Source organism: Phoxinus phoxinus (genome assembly GCF_949152265.1).
Source record: "Phoxinus phoxinus genome assembly, chromosome: 11".
Taxonomy (NCBI): Eukaryota; Metazoa; Chordata; class Actinopteri; order Cypriniformes; family Leuciscidae; genus Phoxinus; species Phoxinus phoxinus.
The window spans coordinates 4,059,173-4,080,369 of record NC_136886.1 but is presented as its reverse complement, the minus strand read 5'-3'; the positions used below and the strand labels follow the sequence as shown (position 1 = coordinate 4,080,369).

At 37.5% G+C, this 21,197-nt stretch overlaps 1 protein-coding gene across 1 annotated transcript; it reads right to left on the bottom strand.

Annotated features, from left to right (window-relative positions):
* Positions 1-9,004: 9,004 nt before the first annotated feature.
* LOC307006865 (protein rolling stone) lies at positions 9,005-20,816 on the bottom strand. The gene is made up of 5 exons (XM_079628314.1): positions 20,701-20,816; positions 15,641-15,741; positions 15,129-15,351; positions 9,926-11,152; positions 9,005-9,591 (listed from the first exon to the last, which is right to left on the bottom strand). Exons 1-4 carry the CDS (start codon positions 20,756-20,758, stop codon positions 10,536-10,538), a joined length of 999 nt encoding a protein of 332 aa, XP_079484440.1. The 5' UTR covers positions 20,759-20,816; the 3' UTR covers positions 9,005-9,591; positions 9,926-10,535.
* Positions 20,817-21,197: the final 381 nt, after the last annotated feature.

Here is a 21,197-nt window from a genome sequence, read left to right as displayed (position 1 = left end):
AGATTATTAATGATTGTGATAAACATCATTTTTACTTTCTGAAGAATTTATGAGTCATGCTTGACTGCGCAAAACTTCCTACTATAGTGTTGTTACTGTTAAAGGGGAACTATGCAGGTTTTTTAGCTTAATTTACCTTAACTGAACAGCTTCGGAGTCATTTGAATGGTTATATGAATTTTTTCAGGTTGAATGGTGGCCGTCTCGCTTCCCCTTGGTGCCAGTGAGTGGAAAAAACACCCTTGCAACTTTGAGCCGGTGGGCCGCCGGCCTCAGCGTCAGGAAGAATCGCGTGATCAGGTCTTGCGATGTAATGAATTGCTTTTACGGCAAAAAAATCATTATTGCGCTCCCTCACGCTGTTCGAACCTGAATGAAGAAGACGTTGTAAAGAATGTCCGTCTGCTTTGATGTCGTTGATCTACTAGCCTCTGGTATCTGAGAGTCGCCAACGAGATTTTAGGTCAGTGTTGTCAAATATCTACTCCGAAGCTGTAGGGGGAGCTCTATAGAGAAACCTGCGAGCAAAAAGCGAGAATACAGCAAAGAAATTGCCAAAACTGCATAGCTCTGCTTTAACTACATCAGAGAATGTCTAATAAGGGGAGAAGGTTCACTCTCGCTACACTTCCGGCTTCTGACTGGTTGCAGTTCCACTCTGGTTCCATATGAGGGCGCTCACAGGACGAGTGCAGAATGAATGGTGGTCTATGGAGCTATACCCCTCAAAATCCACTTTTCTCAAGATATATTTTTTTGTCTAGTAATTTGAATGTTGTATTCGAAAGGAGATGCAAAGAAATTGCACATTGCTGGGTGTTAGATTTTTTTAGAGTCACTTATTTGCTTTAAAAAGTCTTTCAAAATGTTAATGACGTCATACACATCGTACGACCAGAGATACTGCTTTACGGCAATCCTTCAGTCACTGTGGTGCTTTCGCGCTCTGCACTTTATTTTCTCTCGAGGCATCGCCAGCACAGCTGAAACCGGTAAATACACGTGCTAGAAGAGTTTCTGCTAGAATACATTCTGTTCCCGCTTCGGATGCCATGATGCCATCAAGCGGTATCTCTGGTCGTAACCAGTCCTTCACTGACCAATCAGCGTTCATTAGCAGAATGCTAGCGTGTTATGGGCAACAACAACTCAACCTGTAAGAAATCGAAAGGACATAAGTACTCGTTCATTCAATTTTCGACCTATAACCCATGTTGAACTTGCCGAACCTACAATCAAATCTGAGATTTCTCAACGGCAATCGGCTGAAAGGGACAAATTTAGCCGTCTAGCCCCATAGACTCCCATTCATTTTGCACTCGGGGGTGATCGCCCCCAGTGGAACTCTGGTGGAACTACAACCAAAATTCGGTACAATAGGGAGGACTTAATCAGGACATAATAGGGAGTGAACAGGCTCTCCGTAGACGGGCTCTGACTACATCTAAAACTGATACTAAAACTTTTTTTTATATATATTATAATTTATTAAAAATGTGTTAATTAATATAAATAGTAGATGAAACACTTAAATTAAAAAGTTAGCTAAAAGTTTTTTTTTACAAACTTTAATGAAACAAACTAGAAATAAAACTAAAACTAATCCTAAGACTAAAACTAAACTAAGCTAAGCTAATAAAAACTATAAAAATGTCAAAAGCACATAAAAAAATTAAGAAAATTATCTTATATTTTATAATGAAACAACACTGCCAACATGATTTTAAGGCATTTTTCTGGAACAGATGAACGTGAATATGGGAACTTTTTATAAGTTGGAGTTTGTACATATGCTATCACCGAAGTTCTGATTTTAAATGTCCGGTACACAAATAATGTAGGCTACACCTATGCTAAACCCTAAACGAATAGTGTTTACAAAAGCCAATGTGACATAAAAACGCAATCGTAACCATGGCATTTAAGCTTGTTTTTGAACTCTTGTCTTTGAGCTCTTTCACCGTGACTTGTCCCCGGCTCTCCATCACAAGAAGTTCAAATCTGTTCAGCTGAGCTACCGAGCAGGTTTAGCACATCAGTAAAACCGAACATGATATGGAGCTGGTAAAGTGATGCAAACTTCAAAATATATTTGTTTACAAATCATGCACCATGGTAAAAAAGTGTTTTGAGCTCATAACATAATTGTGCAAGGAAGTCGCGTGAAAACAAATCTTTATTAATCCATGTGCCCCTGTAAACATAATTGTGTGTGAAAAGGATTAAACGTGCTTGCTGTTTTACTGCCTCTAGTGTTCATTTCTGTTAGAAACTGCAGTGATATGTATGTATTGGTATTGTATTATGCGTTTTGCAAAATGTTGCCACAGGTAGGCCTACGTTTTTCCACCCTTCCCACGAATGAAAGACTGAGCAGCTGCCTTTCCATCACAGAAAACAACACACTGGCTTTTGCATGTGTGTCACAGCGAGCGGTAAATTAGCATCTGTCAAAAGCACTGTACAGTTCCGCTCGACCAGACTAATGACTTTAATGGAATGTTTCCGTGTGTAAACCTGAGGGTAAACGTGCCCTCCTGATCCCTCGGCCAAGCCTCACCCCAGGTCCCTGGCCAGAAGAGAGAACACGTGAGAGAGTGAAGACTGTTGCATTGTGGGAATGATCAATGCATTCATAGAATTAACATTTAAATTCACAAAAGTAATTGTCAAAATTGTTTCAGGGTAAAGATAAGCACTTATATGGTATAAAACTGTTTTGTGTGGTTTCATCATTTTCATGCAATAAATTGTAAATAAATGTAAAAGAAAAGAAAAAACAAATATGCCATGCGGAATGGGTTACAGGGAATATCGCTAAATATATCACTAATAGGGCCTACAGTAACTTGGGTAAAGAGTTTTCGGTAACACTTTTAATGTGAAGTAGTACACACTACTAAATGTACTTACTAGTAATAGTAAATTATGCATAATTACAAGTAACTAACCCTAAACAAACCCAAACCCTAAACATAACTCTATACCCAGACAGCAACATATCGGCCCAGATCTGTACATGTGGATGCACGCGTATATGGGCCGGATCTGGGTCGACACTATGCTGTCTGGGTGGTAAGTACATGGTAATATTACTCAGTACTCAAAGCACCACTCACTGTAGTTTATATATATATATTTGTATTGAACCTTAGTAAAACTACTTAAAAAAATATCCTTGAAATACTTTTTAAAAAAAATTCAAGATGTAAAATGTATTGTTTTTTTATGAACAAATAGGTTATTGTAGAATAGAAATCAAACAATAGCACAACTTTTGGCATCAGTTCAAGGTTTAACATGATCAGATACGGACAGCATGTTCTGTCTAAATATTGCAAATCTGATGTGTCATTAGTCAACAAAAAAAAAATGTTGGTTTACTCAGTGCTGGTACATTTGTGCTGTTTTGAAACATCTTTTGACGTTTTTCTGTGATGCAACAAATGGATTACTTTTCTTAGACCTTATGTAAAATCCAATCAGCCTGGAAACCTAATAGTACCTCATATTAATGCTGACCTCACAGGTTCAGCGGGTTCATGTGTACTCAATTGAGTTGTGCAGGCTGGAGGAAACTCGTCTTCCTAATATCATGAGAATTGTGACCGAGGTCGAGCACGACAAACGCATCGAATCATGTGTGTAGTGTCATGTTATCCTTCACCTGCCCTTTCCAACTGCTGTGGTGAGCGTAACCATGGCGACGTGTTCTTGGGTGGCTGGTTTATTTTAATGACAAGGCATTCATTGATTTTGGCCGAGCTCCTAATGTTATCAAACCTGTGCCAGTGCCATCACTCAGATATACTGAGAGAGAAACGACTGCAGAGAAAATGGAAAACATCTATCTATCTATCTATCTATCTATCTATCTATCTATCTATCTATCTATCTATCTATCTATCTATCTATCTATCTATCTATCTATCTATCTATCTATCTATCTATCTATCTATCTATCCATCTATCCATCTATATCTATCTATCTATCTATCTATCTATCTATCTATCTATCTATCTATCTATCCATCCATCTATCTATCTATCACTCTATCTATCTATCTATCTATCCTCCATCTATCTATCTATCTATCTATCTGTCTATCTATCTATCTATCCTCCATCTATCTATCTATCTATCTATCTATCTGTCTGTCTGTCTGTCTGTCTGTCTGTCTGTCTGTCTGTCTGTCTGTCTATCTATCTATCTATCTATCTGTCTGTCTATCTATCTATCTATCTATCTATCTATCTATCTATCTATCGATTTGTGATTTTGCCAATCAAGACGTTCCAGAATCAACATATTTTGTTGATCCTGGAACAACATTCCTGTCGAAAGCCTATTAGCCTAAACTTGACATAAACTGTAAACTTGTCCCTTAAATCTGATCGGTTGATTATAATGTTGTTCTAGGATCAACAAAGATCTTCTGTGCTCAGCATCAGACAGTAAAATGCAGCTTTTTCAGGTTTGGAGCAGAACTTTTGACCAACACAGTCCATCCCCTCCTTTGATTGTGAAACTAATTTCGCAACTGTCTATTTTTTCTTAGAGTTACAGGTTTGATTCGTAACGTACTGTTTGCAGAGCACGGTGGGCGGACGCTCACGTGGACTCCTGACTGGGTGACCTGTTTAAAATCCGGACAACAACCTATTAAGATCCCCACAACACAACACTGATAATGTCCCCAGCGTGTAAAAAAGCATGTTTCTAAATACATTTCCCATATGCGAGAGGATCACGTCATCTGCTCAATATTACAAGCATTTATTTTTCAGTCTTACAGTGTTACGTTTAATTCTCCTATTACTGTCACAAAAAAGTACTTTAAATTACCATAAAAACCTACCACATAAAAAAATTAACAGAAGAGACCCTACAGTACCATGCTGGCGCCATGAGGGGCCAAAAGGGGGCGTTTCAATTTATAAATGTTAAATGTGACATTACTTTTATCAAGACTCCAGCTGCATCTAGAAGAGATAATCATAAAGCATAAAATGAATGAGCGTATCACACAATCAGACATCTTTAATCCGCAGCAACAGTCATAAACCCAAAGGAAAAATCAGGACTAACAAGCTTACCTTTGTTAATCAGGTAAGACATCGCTCGTCAACTTACAGTTCATTAAACAGCAATGCTGAACTTCAGCAGGATCTCCGTCACAAGCTCAGACTCACACAGTGATGGGAATGCATGGGAAGGCCAAGGAACACTGAGTCCAAACTGAAGACAATTTGGTGAATAGTTTACCAATGTGAAACCAACATTTGTGCGTCAGGCAAATATTTAAATGAATCTGAGCCATAGACATTTGAGTGATTGGATGTCATTGTTTTTATCATTCATCACCTTTAAAAAATCGTTCTGAAAGTGATTCCAACGATATCGTTTCTCTCTGCCATTATCGTTAAAGTTTTGGTGAGCACTCTGCTATTCTGTAATATTTAAACGATTTCTTTATAGTTATCGTCCTTGGTGTGAACCGGTCTTTAGGCATGTAAGAAACATGCAATTCAAAGTGCAGGTTCAGTTTCCCGGAAGCAACTGGGCTGAAGTGTTTGCTCAAGCGGATAATGGTGAAGGAAACACAGTACGTCTTCAGTTAATAAAGCATACTGGGGTTTAAATCTGCTGAATTTAAGTTGTCAGAACTAATCATTATCCACTATGCCACCACTACATTGTTCAAAACACAACAGAAAAACACTTAATAGGTCATCTGTGGATGAAATGAAAACTGGAAAGCTTATATAATACATAAAAAAAACATAATACATGAAATGTATACATTTATATATATTAACATTATTAGCATTAAGTCAAGTTACCTTCAATACAGAATGTATCACAGCAGTTACAGTGATAAAAGGAAAATGATTCAATGATGCAAACATACAGCAGCTCTAAAAGAAAATAGTGTCGTTGTTCAGCTGGAGTCAGTTCAGTGTTGATTCAGTTCCATTGTAAATATCATATTTTTTTTATTTAATCTATAATATAAATATATCTATATTTCTGCAGAAAACAGTGATGTCATCCTCCAGTTCAGTTCACATCCAATAGTGTCAGTGCAGTCGAATCAGTAATATTGCTGAGTATTAAAAGGTTAGTTCACCCAAAAAATTTAAATTATGTCAGTAATTACTCACCCTCAAGTTGTTCCAACCCCGTAAGACCTTCATTCATCTTCAGAACACTTTTTTAAGAATTAAGATATTTTGTTATGAAATCTAAGAGCTGGCTCACTCCTTCATAGACTGCAGGGTAATCGATATCTGCCATCCCAGAAAAGTTAGTAAAAACATCGCTGAAATAGTCCAAGTGACTACAGTGGCTCAACCTTAGGTTTGTCAAGCGACGGGAATATTTTTTGTACGCAAAAAACAACAAAAAAAAACTAACGACTTTATTCCACTATTCATTTTCTTCCGTGTGGGCCTCTGAGTGAGTTCACGAGCGCCGCGACGCATGCGCGAGGACTGAGAAGATAACGCAGATGTGTCTCGATGTAGTGTTTAAAATGGTTCTAAACTGTGCATTTCCTGGATGTCCGAATCGTGAGAAACCAACGAGAAAAGGTAAAAACGCCTTACCAATGCTGTGGATGAATGGCTTACCTTTAACCCCTTACCTCGAGAACTGACTCAGAGGCCCACACGGAAGAAAATGAATAGTTGAATAAAGTTTTTGGGGTTTTTCCCCCACAAAGAATATTATCGTCGCTTGATAAACTTAAGGTTGAGCCACTGTAGTCACTTGGACTATTTTAACAATGTCTTTGCTAACTTTCTGGGCCGGCAGAATGAAATTACCTTACAGCCTATGGAGGAGTGAGACAGCTCTCAGATTTCATCAAAAATATCTTAATTTGTGTCCCAAAGATGAACGAAAGTCTTATGGGGTTGAGGGTTTGTAATTACTGACAGAATTTTCATTTTTGGGTGAACTAACCCTTTAAGTGTCCCCAACTAAGCAAGCCAGCGGCGACAGTGGCAAGGAACTCAAACTCCATCAGGACACAGAGAGAAAAGACCTTGGGAGAAACCAGGGTCAGTCGGGGAGCCAGTTCTCCTCTGGTCAATATCAGTAGCATTTCAATATTGTATCCAGTTCCTTTTACTTGAAGATCAGATTGATCACGCCAGTGTGGAGACGAATCTGTCTGGTCGGTCGACGACGATATAACCTCGGGACCCGCATTAGCGTAGATGCCATTCTTTATACAATGTTACAAGTACATCGGGTGTTATGGGAAGTGTTCCCGGTTCCGGTTGACCTAATTCATGCAGCCTCCTTTAACAGATATGAATTATAGAAATGTGATAATGTTATGTGCATGCCAGATTAAAGAGATGCGTTTTTAGTCTAGATTTAAACTGACAGAGTGTGTCTGCTTTCCGAACAAGGCTAGGAATACAGTTCCAGAGTTTGGGTGCTAAATAGGAAAAGGATCTACAGCCTGCAGTTGATTTTGATATTATGTATCAACTCGCCAGAATTTTGAGATCATCTTTCTGCTAGAAGAACTAGTAGGCCTACTGACATGTAAACTAAGGTAAATAGTTGTTCTGTAGGTTCAGTTCTGTCAAATATACAGTAGCTAACAGATGTTTTGTGTCACAACTGTTATATCATGTCTTTTATCATTAGGGACCTGGACAGTCAGGAAGTAGATACAGTATTTTATAGAAACATGTAACTATCCCTTATCAGACCACTAAATAGGACAAATGAATGTCATTGGGAAACTAAGCGATATGTTTCTTGGAAATCTGGAGGGCTTCTAGGTCAGTTCAAAAAGTTTGAGTAAATACTCCTCTCTCTCACTCGATGACTGCAACAAAAAGCTTATTTCAAACCAACCAATCTGAACATAGGAAGAACTTTAGAGTGACTTCAATTTCTCACAATTTTCCCAACAACAATAATGATTCTCAAACAATGAAACAATGGATTCTCTGGAACAATGTTTGTTTTATAGACTTTCTCTTCGGTGTACAGTATGGTAGAGCTGGATGTCCTTTCACTGGATATGAACTATGAGGTTAAGCCTTGTTTCATTCATCAGTGACATTTCACATCAATCAAGACTGAGAGAAAACAACAACAAGAAAGTAGAACAAGTAGAACCGAACAAAACTGGTATTAGATGCTTTCCTGAAGAGTTCACCTCTCATCCTCACCTCTCATCTCAAACAAACTCACATGTACACAGACCTTGGTCAACAGATCAATGCTCTTTAAAGGGACTCTCTTCAAAGGATCCACACTGGAAAACAAACCCTGAGTGATAAACATGCTCCGTCCCAAAAATACATGTCATCTGAAAAGAATGTTACGTGTGCTTTTTTGAATTCATTTATAGGAATCTTGGTGTGTTAGCAATTATCAGTAGGCTATATAAAAAGAATTTTGTGTGTGTGTGTGTGTCTGTCTGTGTGTGTGCGTGTGTGTGTGTGTGTGTGTGTGTGTGTGTTTAAATTTGTCAACTAGAACAAACATACTTAACAGTACACCTAATAATAACACTAGACTACTACAATGTACCTAATTAAATAACATCTTTGTATGTACATTTTTAGGTAAAAAAAAAACAAAACATGTCTGTGTGTCTAAATTAATCTACTAGACAAATGTATACTTAACGGTTTACTTAATAAACACTACTTCAATGTACCAGATTAAAGAACATCTTTGTACATCTTTAAGCCTTATCAATTATCAGTATATAAAAAGGATTGTGTGGGTGTTTGTGTGTGTGGGTGTTTGTGTGTGTGTGTGTGTTTGTGTGTGTGTGTGTGTCCTGATTATCCAATTAAAAAACACTGGGGAAGTATGTGTGAGTTATAAGGGCTGCATAACAAGTCAAGACAAGCGGTTTGTTACAGAACCCAAGAGACAGACTCAGAAGAACCAAAGAGAAACGTGTCTAAACTATAAACGGAAACATCAAAACTTTTTGCATCTCAAGGGAAATCAATAATTCGTAATGTATGAACTTTTATTGAAATTTCAGGAGCATGCATAAATTGATGTTTTAACATCTAATGACAATTTCAGGGATATGAATTACATTATAATATTTGAGCAAATGTGATTCTATAATGAATCATAAAAGCAGACACGCAAATGCACACACATGAGAAACACTATAGCAGCATCATCTCTGACTAAGCTCTAAATCACACAGACAGAGACTGAACTCTTTGATTCAGAGAGGGTCACGATGATGCCAGACACGAGAGACCGAAAACAACTCGAGTGGGCTAAAGACTGTTGTGTGCCGCTGCCACGACCCCTCTCAACACAGCATGAGTGTGTTATACCGCACAGCACAGACACACTCCCACTCCACCACACTTCTCTGCACGAGACCAGCCGAGGGGACAACACTGCATTCAGCTATACAGGAGTCAATCATAAATGCATTTGCTTTGACTTTGAGATTAACTTAATCTCAAATGCAAGTCATAAATGTTATAAACTTATAAGAATTAATATAATATAATTTCTATGATAATTAAGCACCAGAAATGAAACATATACTAGCTTACAGCAAATGCCGAAGCAGACCACTTATCTAATTGGCTGCCAATCAGCAGCTTTCACATTGTGCCATGTGGTAATGATCATGTGATTGCTTGCAGAGTGCATAAAGGACCTATCAATAAAAATAATAATAATAAATGCATTTAATTTATTATTATTATTTCTTTTTAACTCAGGCTAGGTGTGGGTCAAACATTTTTTTTTAAAATTACCAATAAAATCTGAAACCTGCGCATTTAACATTTTTCCCCCATTTGGCACAAAACATATCATAAAAATATTACAGTAATGCGAAGTTATGCTCAAATTATGTCTTCACCCAAGACCAATTGAATTCTGAACTCTAAAGTGGTCTTTCACAGCCATTAATATATAATATGGTTCAAAAGTCCTCAAAATGTGTACTTTTTTTAAATTACTATTTTAGTTAAATTTAAACTAAAACAAATTCTTAATATATATAAATCAGACTAAATCAACCTAAACTGATTAATCTTAAGCATTCTTTTTGATGTGGCATCACATTTCTTTGTTAAAATCATTCAAAACTAAAATTATTTTGAATTTGAGATTTTCAATGTGGACTTGTTATACTTCCAAGAGGACACTGCTGACCTCTAGTGCTTGACATCGACATAACTGCTGAAAATATAGTTTTGCCATCACAGAAATATATTCCATTTACCATAAGACTTCACATATCTTTTTTCTCCTTTTTTTAACAGTGTGGGTTGATTTCCAAGAAAAGTGTTAACACTTCAAGCAAATGTCAAAGTATTTGAGGGCATTTCCGATCTCAACAAGCAACCAACCACATTTGGATCAACAGAGTCAAGTCCACTAAAGAGCTTTGAGTGTTTGAGTTTTGAGAGCGTTTGCAAGATATTACAGGAAAATCAAGATCTGCTGGCTAAAATAGGAAAATGTAGATTTAGACAGGCCAGAAACTCCTTCAAACAAGAGTGATGGATTATGACAGCTGGTCCTCCATCATTGGCTGTCCTCTAGCCTCAAACACAGAGGCTGCTGGATCCAGAGAAGGCACGAGGTCAAAGGTCGCTCTTCCAGACACCTTCACCCACCACCAAACCTCTCTCTTCAGAGCCATTCTCCTCACTTTCTCCCTGCTCACCACCCACTCCCTCAGCAACTGCATGTTCCACAGCACAAAGTGGCAGGATGGTAAACAAAGCAGAGCAACTCCCAGAATGCAAAGTGTCGCCACTAGGGGGCGCCCACTGAAATCAAGAATGCTGTAGATGTAGGGTTCACCATTCAGGTTGGTGCAGCCCATTAGCCAATAAACAACAACAAATATGACATAAAGGAGTCCTCCCAGCACACCATAGAAGAGGTGGGTGAGATGAACGGGTGTAGAGGACAGCAGCAGATCCACGGTGGTCTGGATGCTGTTGATGGCATGGATGTGGATGTTGAAGGCTGTGAGGGAGTGCTGGTCCGAGGTGTGGATCAGGGTCCAGTAGATAAAGGAGACGGTTAATGAACTGCAGCCCATCATTGAATGCAGGAACCACTGTAGACAGAGAGAAGCGACGGGAGGAGAGAGGAGGGTCTCACTACTGTCCCCTACTGGAGGAAATGACTCCATTAAAGCATGCAGCATTTGAACGCAGATGACATTTAGGCCTGGTTTCACAGACAGGGCTTAGATTAAGTCAGGAATAAGCCTTAGTTTAATTATGACATCTAAGTAGCTTTTATAAACGTGCCTTAGAAAAAAACACATTAGCCTACTGGTGTGCATCTTGAGACAAAAAAATGCCACTGACATATGTTAAGATATATCAGTGCAAGTTGCTTTCGATTAAAACTCAAACATGCATTTTTGTCTGGGACTAGATTTAAGACTTGTCTGTGAAACCGGGGGTTAATGCTTTATATTGTGATCTAATAGAATAGAAATAGAATGAGGCATTTATATAGCGCTTTCATATACTACTGTACACCCAAAGCGCTTTTTCAATCATGTCGGGGTCTCTCCAGTCCTCAACCACCACCAGTCTGCGGTCCCCAAAATGCTGTTGTCGTGTAAATGAACGGCCAAAACGCATAAAAGGTTTCCCATTTCTAGTTAAAACCGGGTTTGTAAACGGCCCCTAAACCTGGTATGTTGGTGCTCTCAGTTCTGTTTTCCAGCATTTTTGTTTTGTAGTTTCTTGAGTTATTTATATTCTCATAATAAACTCTTTAAAAAACTGTAGGGCCGTTTATCGGTCAAATGGCGGTTTCCGATAGGACGGGTCTCTGGCAAAGTAGGCTAATTTAATTCCATTTAAGCTTTTATCTGACTCCATTTTATCACAACCTCGAATGTAGGCTAGATTGCCAATTGGTCATGTATATAATAGTTTAGCAATATATTTGATTGTTCTATTTAACTCTTTACTTTATATTTTACTCGTTCATTAGGAATCTGTCGCTCAGAGAGTCTCGCGCCCGCCGTTTGCGCGGATCTCACGATCACAAACTCGCCAGTCTGGGGTGCGTTTCCCAAAAGCATCGTTAGCCAACTATGGTCGCAAGTTCCATTGAACTCTATTGGAAACGACAGAACTTGCGACCATAGTTGGCTTTGGGAAACTCACCCCTGAACGATAACCAGAGGTTATGGTCGCTCCAAACGCTGCTATTATCTCAATAGTATTTTTATCTAGCCCCCTATTTGCGACTGCATAACAACTGAGTTAAAGTCTAAAAAAAAATGAAGATGTACCTGACTCAAGAAATGCATGATGTTGAGTGTCTGAGAGACAAAGTATGGATTGGGGGATGCAAGTTTTTTTTTTTTTTTTACATCACAATAAATGTATTGTGATTGTCAAAACATTGGTTCCTGAACATTATTTTATTATAGGTTTAGTGACTACATGTTACAATGTTTACATAGTACAATGAGGTAAGCTACTGTTTTTATTATAGCTTGACACAAATTTCACAATTTCAATTCAATTATTGTGATTTGATTCCGATCTTGATTAAATATCGATTCGTTTGGATGCATAATAGGGAGATAGCCTACATGTATATTTTTCCTAATAAAAAAATCTGGTAACCCTTTACAATAAGGGTGCACTAATAAGCATTAATTCATGCTTAACTAATGCACAGATAATACTGAATTAATGTATTACTAATGATTATCTAAGCTATTCATTAATGATTGCCTCATTAGCAACTAATGAAGAGTCTGTTTGGTTAATATATTAGTTCATATATGAATTGTTATTAATTCAATATGTAATTGTGGATTAATTCCATAATCACTTATTTTATTAACTAATAGTGTTCATTAATTTGTGAATTACCACAATGAGCCTAATATGCATTAATACATTATTAATTACAGCATTAGTAGTGTGTCAATTACTACAATTACTAGATGATGAGTTAATAATGATGTGCCTCAACAAGTAAAGTCACAACATAATGATTGTTAGCTAATGATTAATGAATCATTAATGACCATCACTAGAGTTTATAAAAGCTGTTTATTAAACACTGGTTTCCAAAAACATTGTAGTAAATGACACACTACTAATGCTGTAATTAATAATGTATTAATGCATATTAGTTTACCTGTATTATCTTGAAGTTGAAATATAGCCTAAGGCTTTGGCTCATTGTGGTAATTAACAAATTAATTAACACTATTAGTTAATAAAATAAGGTATTATAGAATTAATACACACTTACATATTTAATTAATAACAATTCATATATGAACTAATATATTAACCAAACAGACTCTTCATTAGTTGCTAATGAGGCAATCATTAATGAATAGCTTAGATAATCATTAGCAATACATTAATTCAGTATTATCTGTGCATTAGTTAAGCATGAATTAATGCTTATTAGTGTACCCTTATTGTAAAGTGTTACCAAAAATCTCACCTGCTAGAGCACTGTCAGCTGGAATTATTTTTAAAGGTTAAAAATTACAACTCAATTAAATATAATGTGTTTTTTTTAATCATAATAACAACGTTATATTTTAGTGAAATAAGTAAAAATACAATAAATATGTAATATAGTGCACATATTTAAATACTCCTCTCTATAACTAATTTTTCAAGCCAATAACGTGCTGGATTTCCTGAGGTGAATGTAACGTTATGTGACATTGTTCTCCAGCGGTTTTATTGACCTCTTTCCGCGGTTAAAAAACACTGATTGATCGATATTATGTATGAGGGATACATTTTGGTAAGTTTGTCTGTCTTTCAATATACCACCTATTGTTCAATCATGTTTATTTACTAGATGATCGGTTCGCGTGCCGCTTAAACAGACACAACGTCACATTTACAAGCGCCAAAACTGTATTTATTGTTTGAATTTCGAAATAAAATTGACAGAATCTGAGAGCTGAGAATTTGTTTCATATCAAAAGTAACCTTCGCTGTCTTGTCTGTCAGTGTCAATGTCCTCTTTGCTTCGCAATTTTTCTCTGCGTGAGAAAATGTGTGGCGTGGTGTGAAAAGTGTAAATTGCGTGAGTCTCGCACTCAATGCCTGAGAGTTGGCAGCCCTGCAATGGGAATTTGCATTCAGAGTTTACACCTTTTGGGAGCAGAATGCCATTTACCTGGAAGACACACCCTCCTATCTGTGCAAGTTATCTCTAAACTCTTGAGAACTTTATAACCTTTTGGTTTACTTCAGTGGAGAATGTGACCTTTGTGTACCAGTTGTGCTGAGACATTTCAAATGATACCAAATATGTATAAATATATTTGATAATTATTCACATTAAACCTATAGATTGTTGGGTGAATTTTGGTGATCTCAGCATGAGAGAGATGGAATGGGGGAAGAGGGAAAGAGGGAAAGAGATGTAGGATGATTCTGAGGTGAGATTTGCGTGGTTATGGTGATGGTGAAAATGGTGATGCTAACTTCACAAGAGAGAGTTCAAATGTTAATTAATTTTTTTCTCAGAGAGTTGCCCTCTCTCTTCCAGTTCTTCCAGTCTTACAAAACCATCTGCACTTGGATCCAACCCTCCCTCGCCTATGAGTTCGCCTGTGTAACAGCTTTTACGGCTCACATGTAATAAGTTGATATATTAAAGGTTCTCTAAGCGATCCTGGGTGACGTCACTTCTTGTTGACGTTCGAACTATTGCCAAACAAAACGGAGGCTAGCTAGACCCTCCCTCCTCCTCATCCGCGCACTAACCTCCAAACCCCACCCCCAAATCCTTCTTGTCGGTTATTGGCTGGAACACTGTTTGTTATGTTGTGGTGCGGGTTAGACCAGTTTGTTTTTGTTGCTGTTTGTGGAGCCTGGGGTGTCTACAGAGACCGCGCTTTTTTAGAGTGTGTTCAGGAGACAGACAGCTAGCGGATAGTGAGGAGATATTTGCTGTATGTGACAAAAAAATGCTTGGCCTAAAAAATGCGTGACATCGCTTAGAGCACCTTTAATATTATTAATATAGTGACATTCAGATAGTGTGTTCAGATGCTTCATGGGGCCATTGTGCGTTACTCAGATCAATGGGCATCAGTGATCAGTGGTGCATTGTGCAACAACATTACCTCTATTCATTCTGTGAGAGGAGCATCTGACCTTCAAGAAAGCCCAGGCCAGATTACAGAAAGCAACCAGATAGTAGATGACCATGAGACAGTATGAGATATTGCTGAGATAAATGAGGAGTTTAGGTGTTTTGAAGAGAAGAATCATGTAGATCAACCAGCTGACGGTGTAGACCAGCATAAAGCCCCTGTACAGAAGCCACATCAATGGAGGAATATCCCACTGGCAACAAGAGACAAGTTATTTCAGCCTCCCATTTCACTCCTCATTATAATGGATTTTTTAAAATTGACGTTTAATACACGTATGCATTCATTGTCTTCAGCATCATTGCATTGCTGATAGATCTAACATGGTTTCTAACTCCATGCTAGTTATGTTCATTAGCTGATCCAAGCTGGTCTAGAAGGCTGGTAGATCTCCTTGGACCAGCAGCAAACCATCTACCATGTTGCAAAACCTTTGTATAAACTAAATTTTACTTCATTGTTGGGTCAGTGCTCAAACTCACCCGTGGCTGAAGCAAAAGCTCTGGTTTAGAAGTGAGAAGGTGGAGTTTGTGAACTTTGAATTCCTCCCTCCAGATGTGTGTCCAACTAGCACCCATGATGACTGTCACCAATAAACAGAAACATACCTCTGAATCACTTCAGTGCCTCTACTTACTTGGAATTCAGATTCTTTGTTTAAATTGCAGGTTAAACTTTCTGCACATTCTGTCTGCCTTAGTTGGTATTTAAAAAAGACTTTCACTTTGATTACAAACCAGTCTTTCTTGTCTGAAGTAATGATGTCATTGTCAAACAAATCGGACCTGCCCTGTTAAACAATAGGCTTACATGCATCAATTTTAGTAAAAGTTTGAGTTTCACACCGCTCAGAAACTAAGGAATGAATAACGTACAATGATTATGACTAACCTTCGCAAGAATGCATCCAGCGTGAACAGCTACAATGACGCTGCATTCACCAGAAACACAGAAATCTGAGGCTGGCAAAGACTACTCACTGATATCCAGATGCGCCACGAGTCCCGCGGTGGGACAGACACTGCACTGCTTGTTTGGGAAACATTTTAATGAAAGAACTGGAGCTGAAAACCGCAATAGTGAACATGTGAATCGCTTATTCATCCCAACAAGATTAACACTGAGTCTATGAGATGTGGCTGAATGTCAAAATGACATTGCATAAAAGGGTTACACTTTATTTTACATTTTAATGGGTTCTTGTTACAGTGTCATTTTACATTTCCTACTGATTAACAATAATTCACAACATTTACTTACTATAGGGTTATTTGCATGTAACTATGCATAATATACTGTTTTTACTAAGTAAATAGCGTGTAAAAAGGACGCTGTACAATAAAGTGTTCCTCGATGAAAGTTTTGTGGCAGTACCATGGTACATGTATGGTTTCGAATGGTAATGCATTTTAATAAGTATATAAACCATAATTTTGGTCAGTTTTTCCAGAGTATATAATTTTTTGATTATATTATTTGGTCACCATGAATTTGCCAAGTAAAACATGTTCCTGGATTAACATATGGAACTGGAAGAACATTTCTGTCCAAAAACATAGTCATAATCCTATGATAATCCTAACCCATAATTTATCTCTAAAACCAAATGGAAATGAAAGGTGAGTGAGAATGGTGTAGAAGCCCCTAACCCTTGTTGTAAGCCTAAACTTGACATTATCTAAAAAACTATCCTCAAATCTGATTGGTTGATTGGAATGTTGTTTCGGTTCTTCTTGGTGAAATCACTTTAACCATTAATATTTAGCCCATTTATTTTGTTGTTTTCACATAGTTGTACATTAATTATAGAACTAGCTACTGGTAATTAAATAAATAGATAGGCATGAAATGTTTATTTGAGGTTAATAATTTATTATGAATGTATAATATTTTTGCCCGGATTTGACCATATTCGTACATGTAGCTGCTTGAAACGCACGCAGCGTGAGGGTCGATTCGTTGTCGTTGAAATTTCCGTGGTGCTATCGGGCCATTTTGCCACTGAACTCTGAAACCCATATCAGATGGAAATTTGCGCCATGTTCTCTGTTCAAATTTGCATGAGTCGAGCAGGTTTAGGTCTTTAAAAATGCTATTCATTTCGGAGAAGAAAAATAATAAGGGACCAATTTCAATAATGATGATAATACAGTTTTTCTCAATTGTTTACACACAAATACTGGTACTTGCGACACAATGACCACAACATGTAAGTCATTCACCAACCCCCTGAACCAATTCTCCTAAACTACAAGCACAATTCCTGCTTTACACTCAATTTGCAGTTCTAAAACACACTTTTTTCAAAACACTACACACAATTCTCTGCATTTGGCACAATTTTCATGCAGAAAATCTCTTGTTTTCACGAGGAACACACTGCCATTCAAATATGCACACTGACTTATCACACGGGCAAACACCGTCACACAGTTTTACAATGAGCAGTCAGAGCTTTAGCATGAAAGGGCAACAGGAGCTCTTCAGTGGAGCAATGGATGCCAACATTGGAATTATTATTATTTTTTACTGTAACTGTATACAGTAAATTCTTCTGTTGTTTTGTATGTAGACCACAGTATGTACAACTTTGTGTTGGGATGTACACTGTGTACATTGTTTTTGTGGGAAAAATAAAATATATTTGTTACCGTGTATTTGTGTATTCTGAGTATAAAAACAATATTCTCAAATATTTTACAACACACTTATGTATGTGTCTGTGTAGTAAGTGTAACACTGAACAAAAAAAGGCTTAGTCATTATGATGAATGGAGAAGAAGTGTTTTACATTGAGCACATCAGTGTTCAACTGGTTCTTATAAATGTCTAATCATGGTTTGTGTGTGTCATATGAAATCAAAATACCATTTTGAGAAGAAATAACATTGTTTTGAATGTAAAGTTTCATTTTGCAGGAGAATTGAGGGGTTTTGCCCATTGTGTGTGTTTTTTGATTTGTGTGTAGAGTTCTGAGAATATGAGGCATGCTTTCAGAAAATGTGTGTAAACAATCGAAAAAAACTGTAATAACTGAAAAAAAGTTTACCCAATTAAAATCAATGAATAATTTGGAGATTGTTAAAAGGTTAACCCAAAAATAGTTAAATTAGCATATTTAATTCATTTATTATGTTCACTTAACTGTAACATTGCGATAAAAATACATAACAGTAGGCTAGCCTACTGTAGCCTATATTCTTGACATTCATTGTAAGTAGACAAACCACATTCAGGAATTAGGCGGGCTGACTTTCTAACACTGGTACCGTTTGCATTGGTGGATGTTTTGGTGACACATGTCAAGTTTCTGTCTGTTAGTCACATAACACAGTTGTTTTCCTGAAAGAGGTCGATTCTTGTGAACTAGGCGTTGTTCCAACATCTCAGTGATGAAAAACAATGCCACAGGCAGCACATCAAGTATCAAACCAGTTACACAGATGTGTGTTCATGTCCAAACACGCAGGAGTTTTACAAGAAGCTAAACCCTTGATGAGCAAAGAGAGAGAGAACAAGAGTAAGAAACGAGCAAGTGACGAGAATGCTACAATAGTCACATCGATATCCCTGCAACTTCTCAACCGTGACTACATTCACAATGTAACTGAGATCTTGCTTTTATTTAACAGTTTACTGAAATATTGAACAAATGTAAGATGTGTTTAAACCTCTGGTAATGTTATTGTGTCCGTCAAAATAGAACAATTTCTTTTTATTTCAATGAAATGATTGGACCGGGGATGGGATGTGTGTGTGCATGTAAATTTGTCAACTAGAACAGACATACTTAACAGTACACCTAATAATAACACTAGGCTACTACAATGTACCTAATTAAATAACATATTTATATGTACATGTCTAGGTAAAAAAAAAAAAAAACGTATGTGTGTGTAAATTAATCTACTAGACAAATGTATACTTACTGGTTTACTTAATAAACACTACTTCAATGAACCAGATTAAAGAACATCTTTAAGTCTAACAAAAAAGAACATGTCAATGTGCGTGTGCCGTGTAAGTGTGTGTCTATGTGTGTATATTCTTAATCAGTCACAGTGCTGACAGATGAATGATGCTGGTAACCCTGGAGTGCAGGCTTGGTGGGCACAGAAACTGGATAGGGCGCATTTCACCCAAACCTTGAGTTGTTAAACTGCTCCATGCAAACCACTTTATATAAAACACTGGTAGAGACACCTCTGTCAGTCTTTCATTTTCATGCCCTAGTCATTCTGTAAAAACATTACAATCAAGAAAATTCTTATTTATAATCTTAGTATGTAAGGGGATGATTGTAATACTTTTAAAATAAGTGTTACAACGCTCCCCACCCCTGTCAGACAATGTTTAGCTAGCAGTTTTAGCATAGAGGTTTGAAATTAGCAGGGGGGGAAATGCATCACATATTGCCTAAGAAATCTAATATAAGTGAGACAATTTTATCTGCAGTAGAACAGATACTAAACAAAATATAGTCTTGGTCAAAGTTTTTACTTTCTGACCTCAAAATTAGTTTTTTTCTCTCTCTCTCTCTCTCTCTCTCTCTCTCTCTCTCTCTCTCTATATATATATATATATATATTCTGCATTTGGCTGTTTCCAGCCTTGACAATCACCCTGCGTGATCGGGTAGGAAGTAGAAAAAATAATGAAGTGATCACATGACTCCTATCTTATCCCTAATTAGTGAAATTGATGGTGTTACAACTCTCCCCATGTTACAACCATCCAGTCTCCCCAACTATATTTTATTTGCATGTTTTTTATTTCAGATTATAATCCATTTATTCACTTTTCGAGCATAGGCCTGAAAATGAATTTCCAGCTTAAACGGTCATAGCCTACATCTTGAATGCTTTGGAGAACAGACTTCAGTTTGGTCCCTTTTTAAAGGTCCCATGGCATGAAAATATCACTTTATTTTTATCACTTTAAGGTTTTTTTAAACATCAATATGAGTTCCCCTAGCCTGCCCATGGTTCCCCGGTGGCTAGAAATGGCGATAGGTGTAAACCAAGCCCTGGGTATCCTGCTTCGCTTTTGATTAAATTAAACTTTGAAAGCTCAGATGGGCCTATCTGGAAACTTCCCTATGTCGTCATACGGGGAAAGGCTACCTCCTTTTTCTCTGCTTTGCCCAACCAGAAAATTTGGCCCGCCCATGAGAAAACGAGCTACGCTACGACCGTGCAGCGCGATCTTGGAGACATCATGGCTTGCAAACGAGCAAAGCATGGCAGTTGCTCAGTGTTTGGATGAACAAATGAACACAAAAGTCTTTTTTTAATTCCTTCAGGATTAAATCACGTGGACATGGAGAACTTTGTCATCAAAAAAAAATTGCCAGAGTATACAGCCTTCTCTAAACTACAAAGATTACTGATATAGATGCTAATACAGCTTTAGAACAATAGCAGAATCAGAGCAACATGAAAAGCCAACAACGTGTAGCATTAGCTACATGATAATAACTGTAACAGCATACATAATCAAACCAACTAAAGTACCGTATCCAGACACAATATTTTAAACTAACCATTCGGAGACGTCCTGCTGTAGCCGCTGAGTTGCAACTTCTTCAGATGCTTCTCCATCCGGATCAGATTCTGGGTCAAACTGGAAAGCTTGAACGACTGCGTGTCTATGAGCCATGGGAATACATCCAGTGTAAATATTAGCGCATGGTACCGTGGCCGCAAGCTGGTCAAGGCAGGCCACACCCCCACCTTGCTCCGCCTCTCTCCTCCTCATTAGCATTTAAAGAGACAGTAATGGCACGTCCTAATGAAATCTCATTGTGGGACTGGCTCATAGTGGCTGTAATTCTGCACCAAGTCTGAATTTCGGGAAAAAGACTTCAGATACAGTATTAGGGGACCACTAAGGCCTATATAAAAGCATACAAAAAGCAGCATGTCATGGGACCTTTAAAGTAATCTCTTCCGTGAGCACTTGACATAAAAAAAAAAAAAAACCATTTCCTTTAATCCTCCCTTGTTTGGCTTATGCTACTCTGAGCAATGACTGAACTTT

Excerpts from the sequence above, each read along its gene's own strand:
- LOC307006865 (XM_079628314.1), bottom strand. The coding sequence starts at position 20,758 with ATGGAGAAGCATCTGAAGAAGTTGCAACTCAGCGGCTACAGCAGGACG. Across the intron at positions 15,742-20,700 it reads CAGCAGGACGTCTCCGAATG|TCATCATGGGTGCTAGTTGG; the intron begins GTTAGTTTAAAA and ends TATTGGTGACAG. Across the intron at positions 11,153-15,128 it reads CTCTCACAGAATGAATAGAG|GGGACAGTAGTGAGACCCTC; the intron begins GTAATGTTGTTG and ends TTCCTCCAGTAG.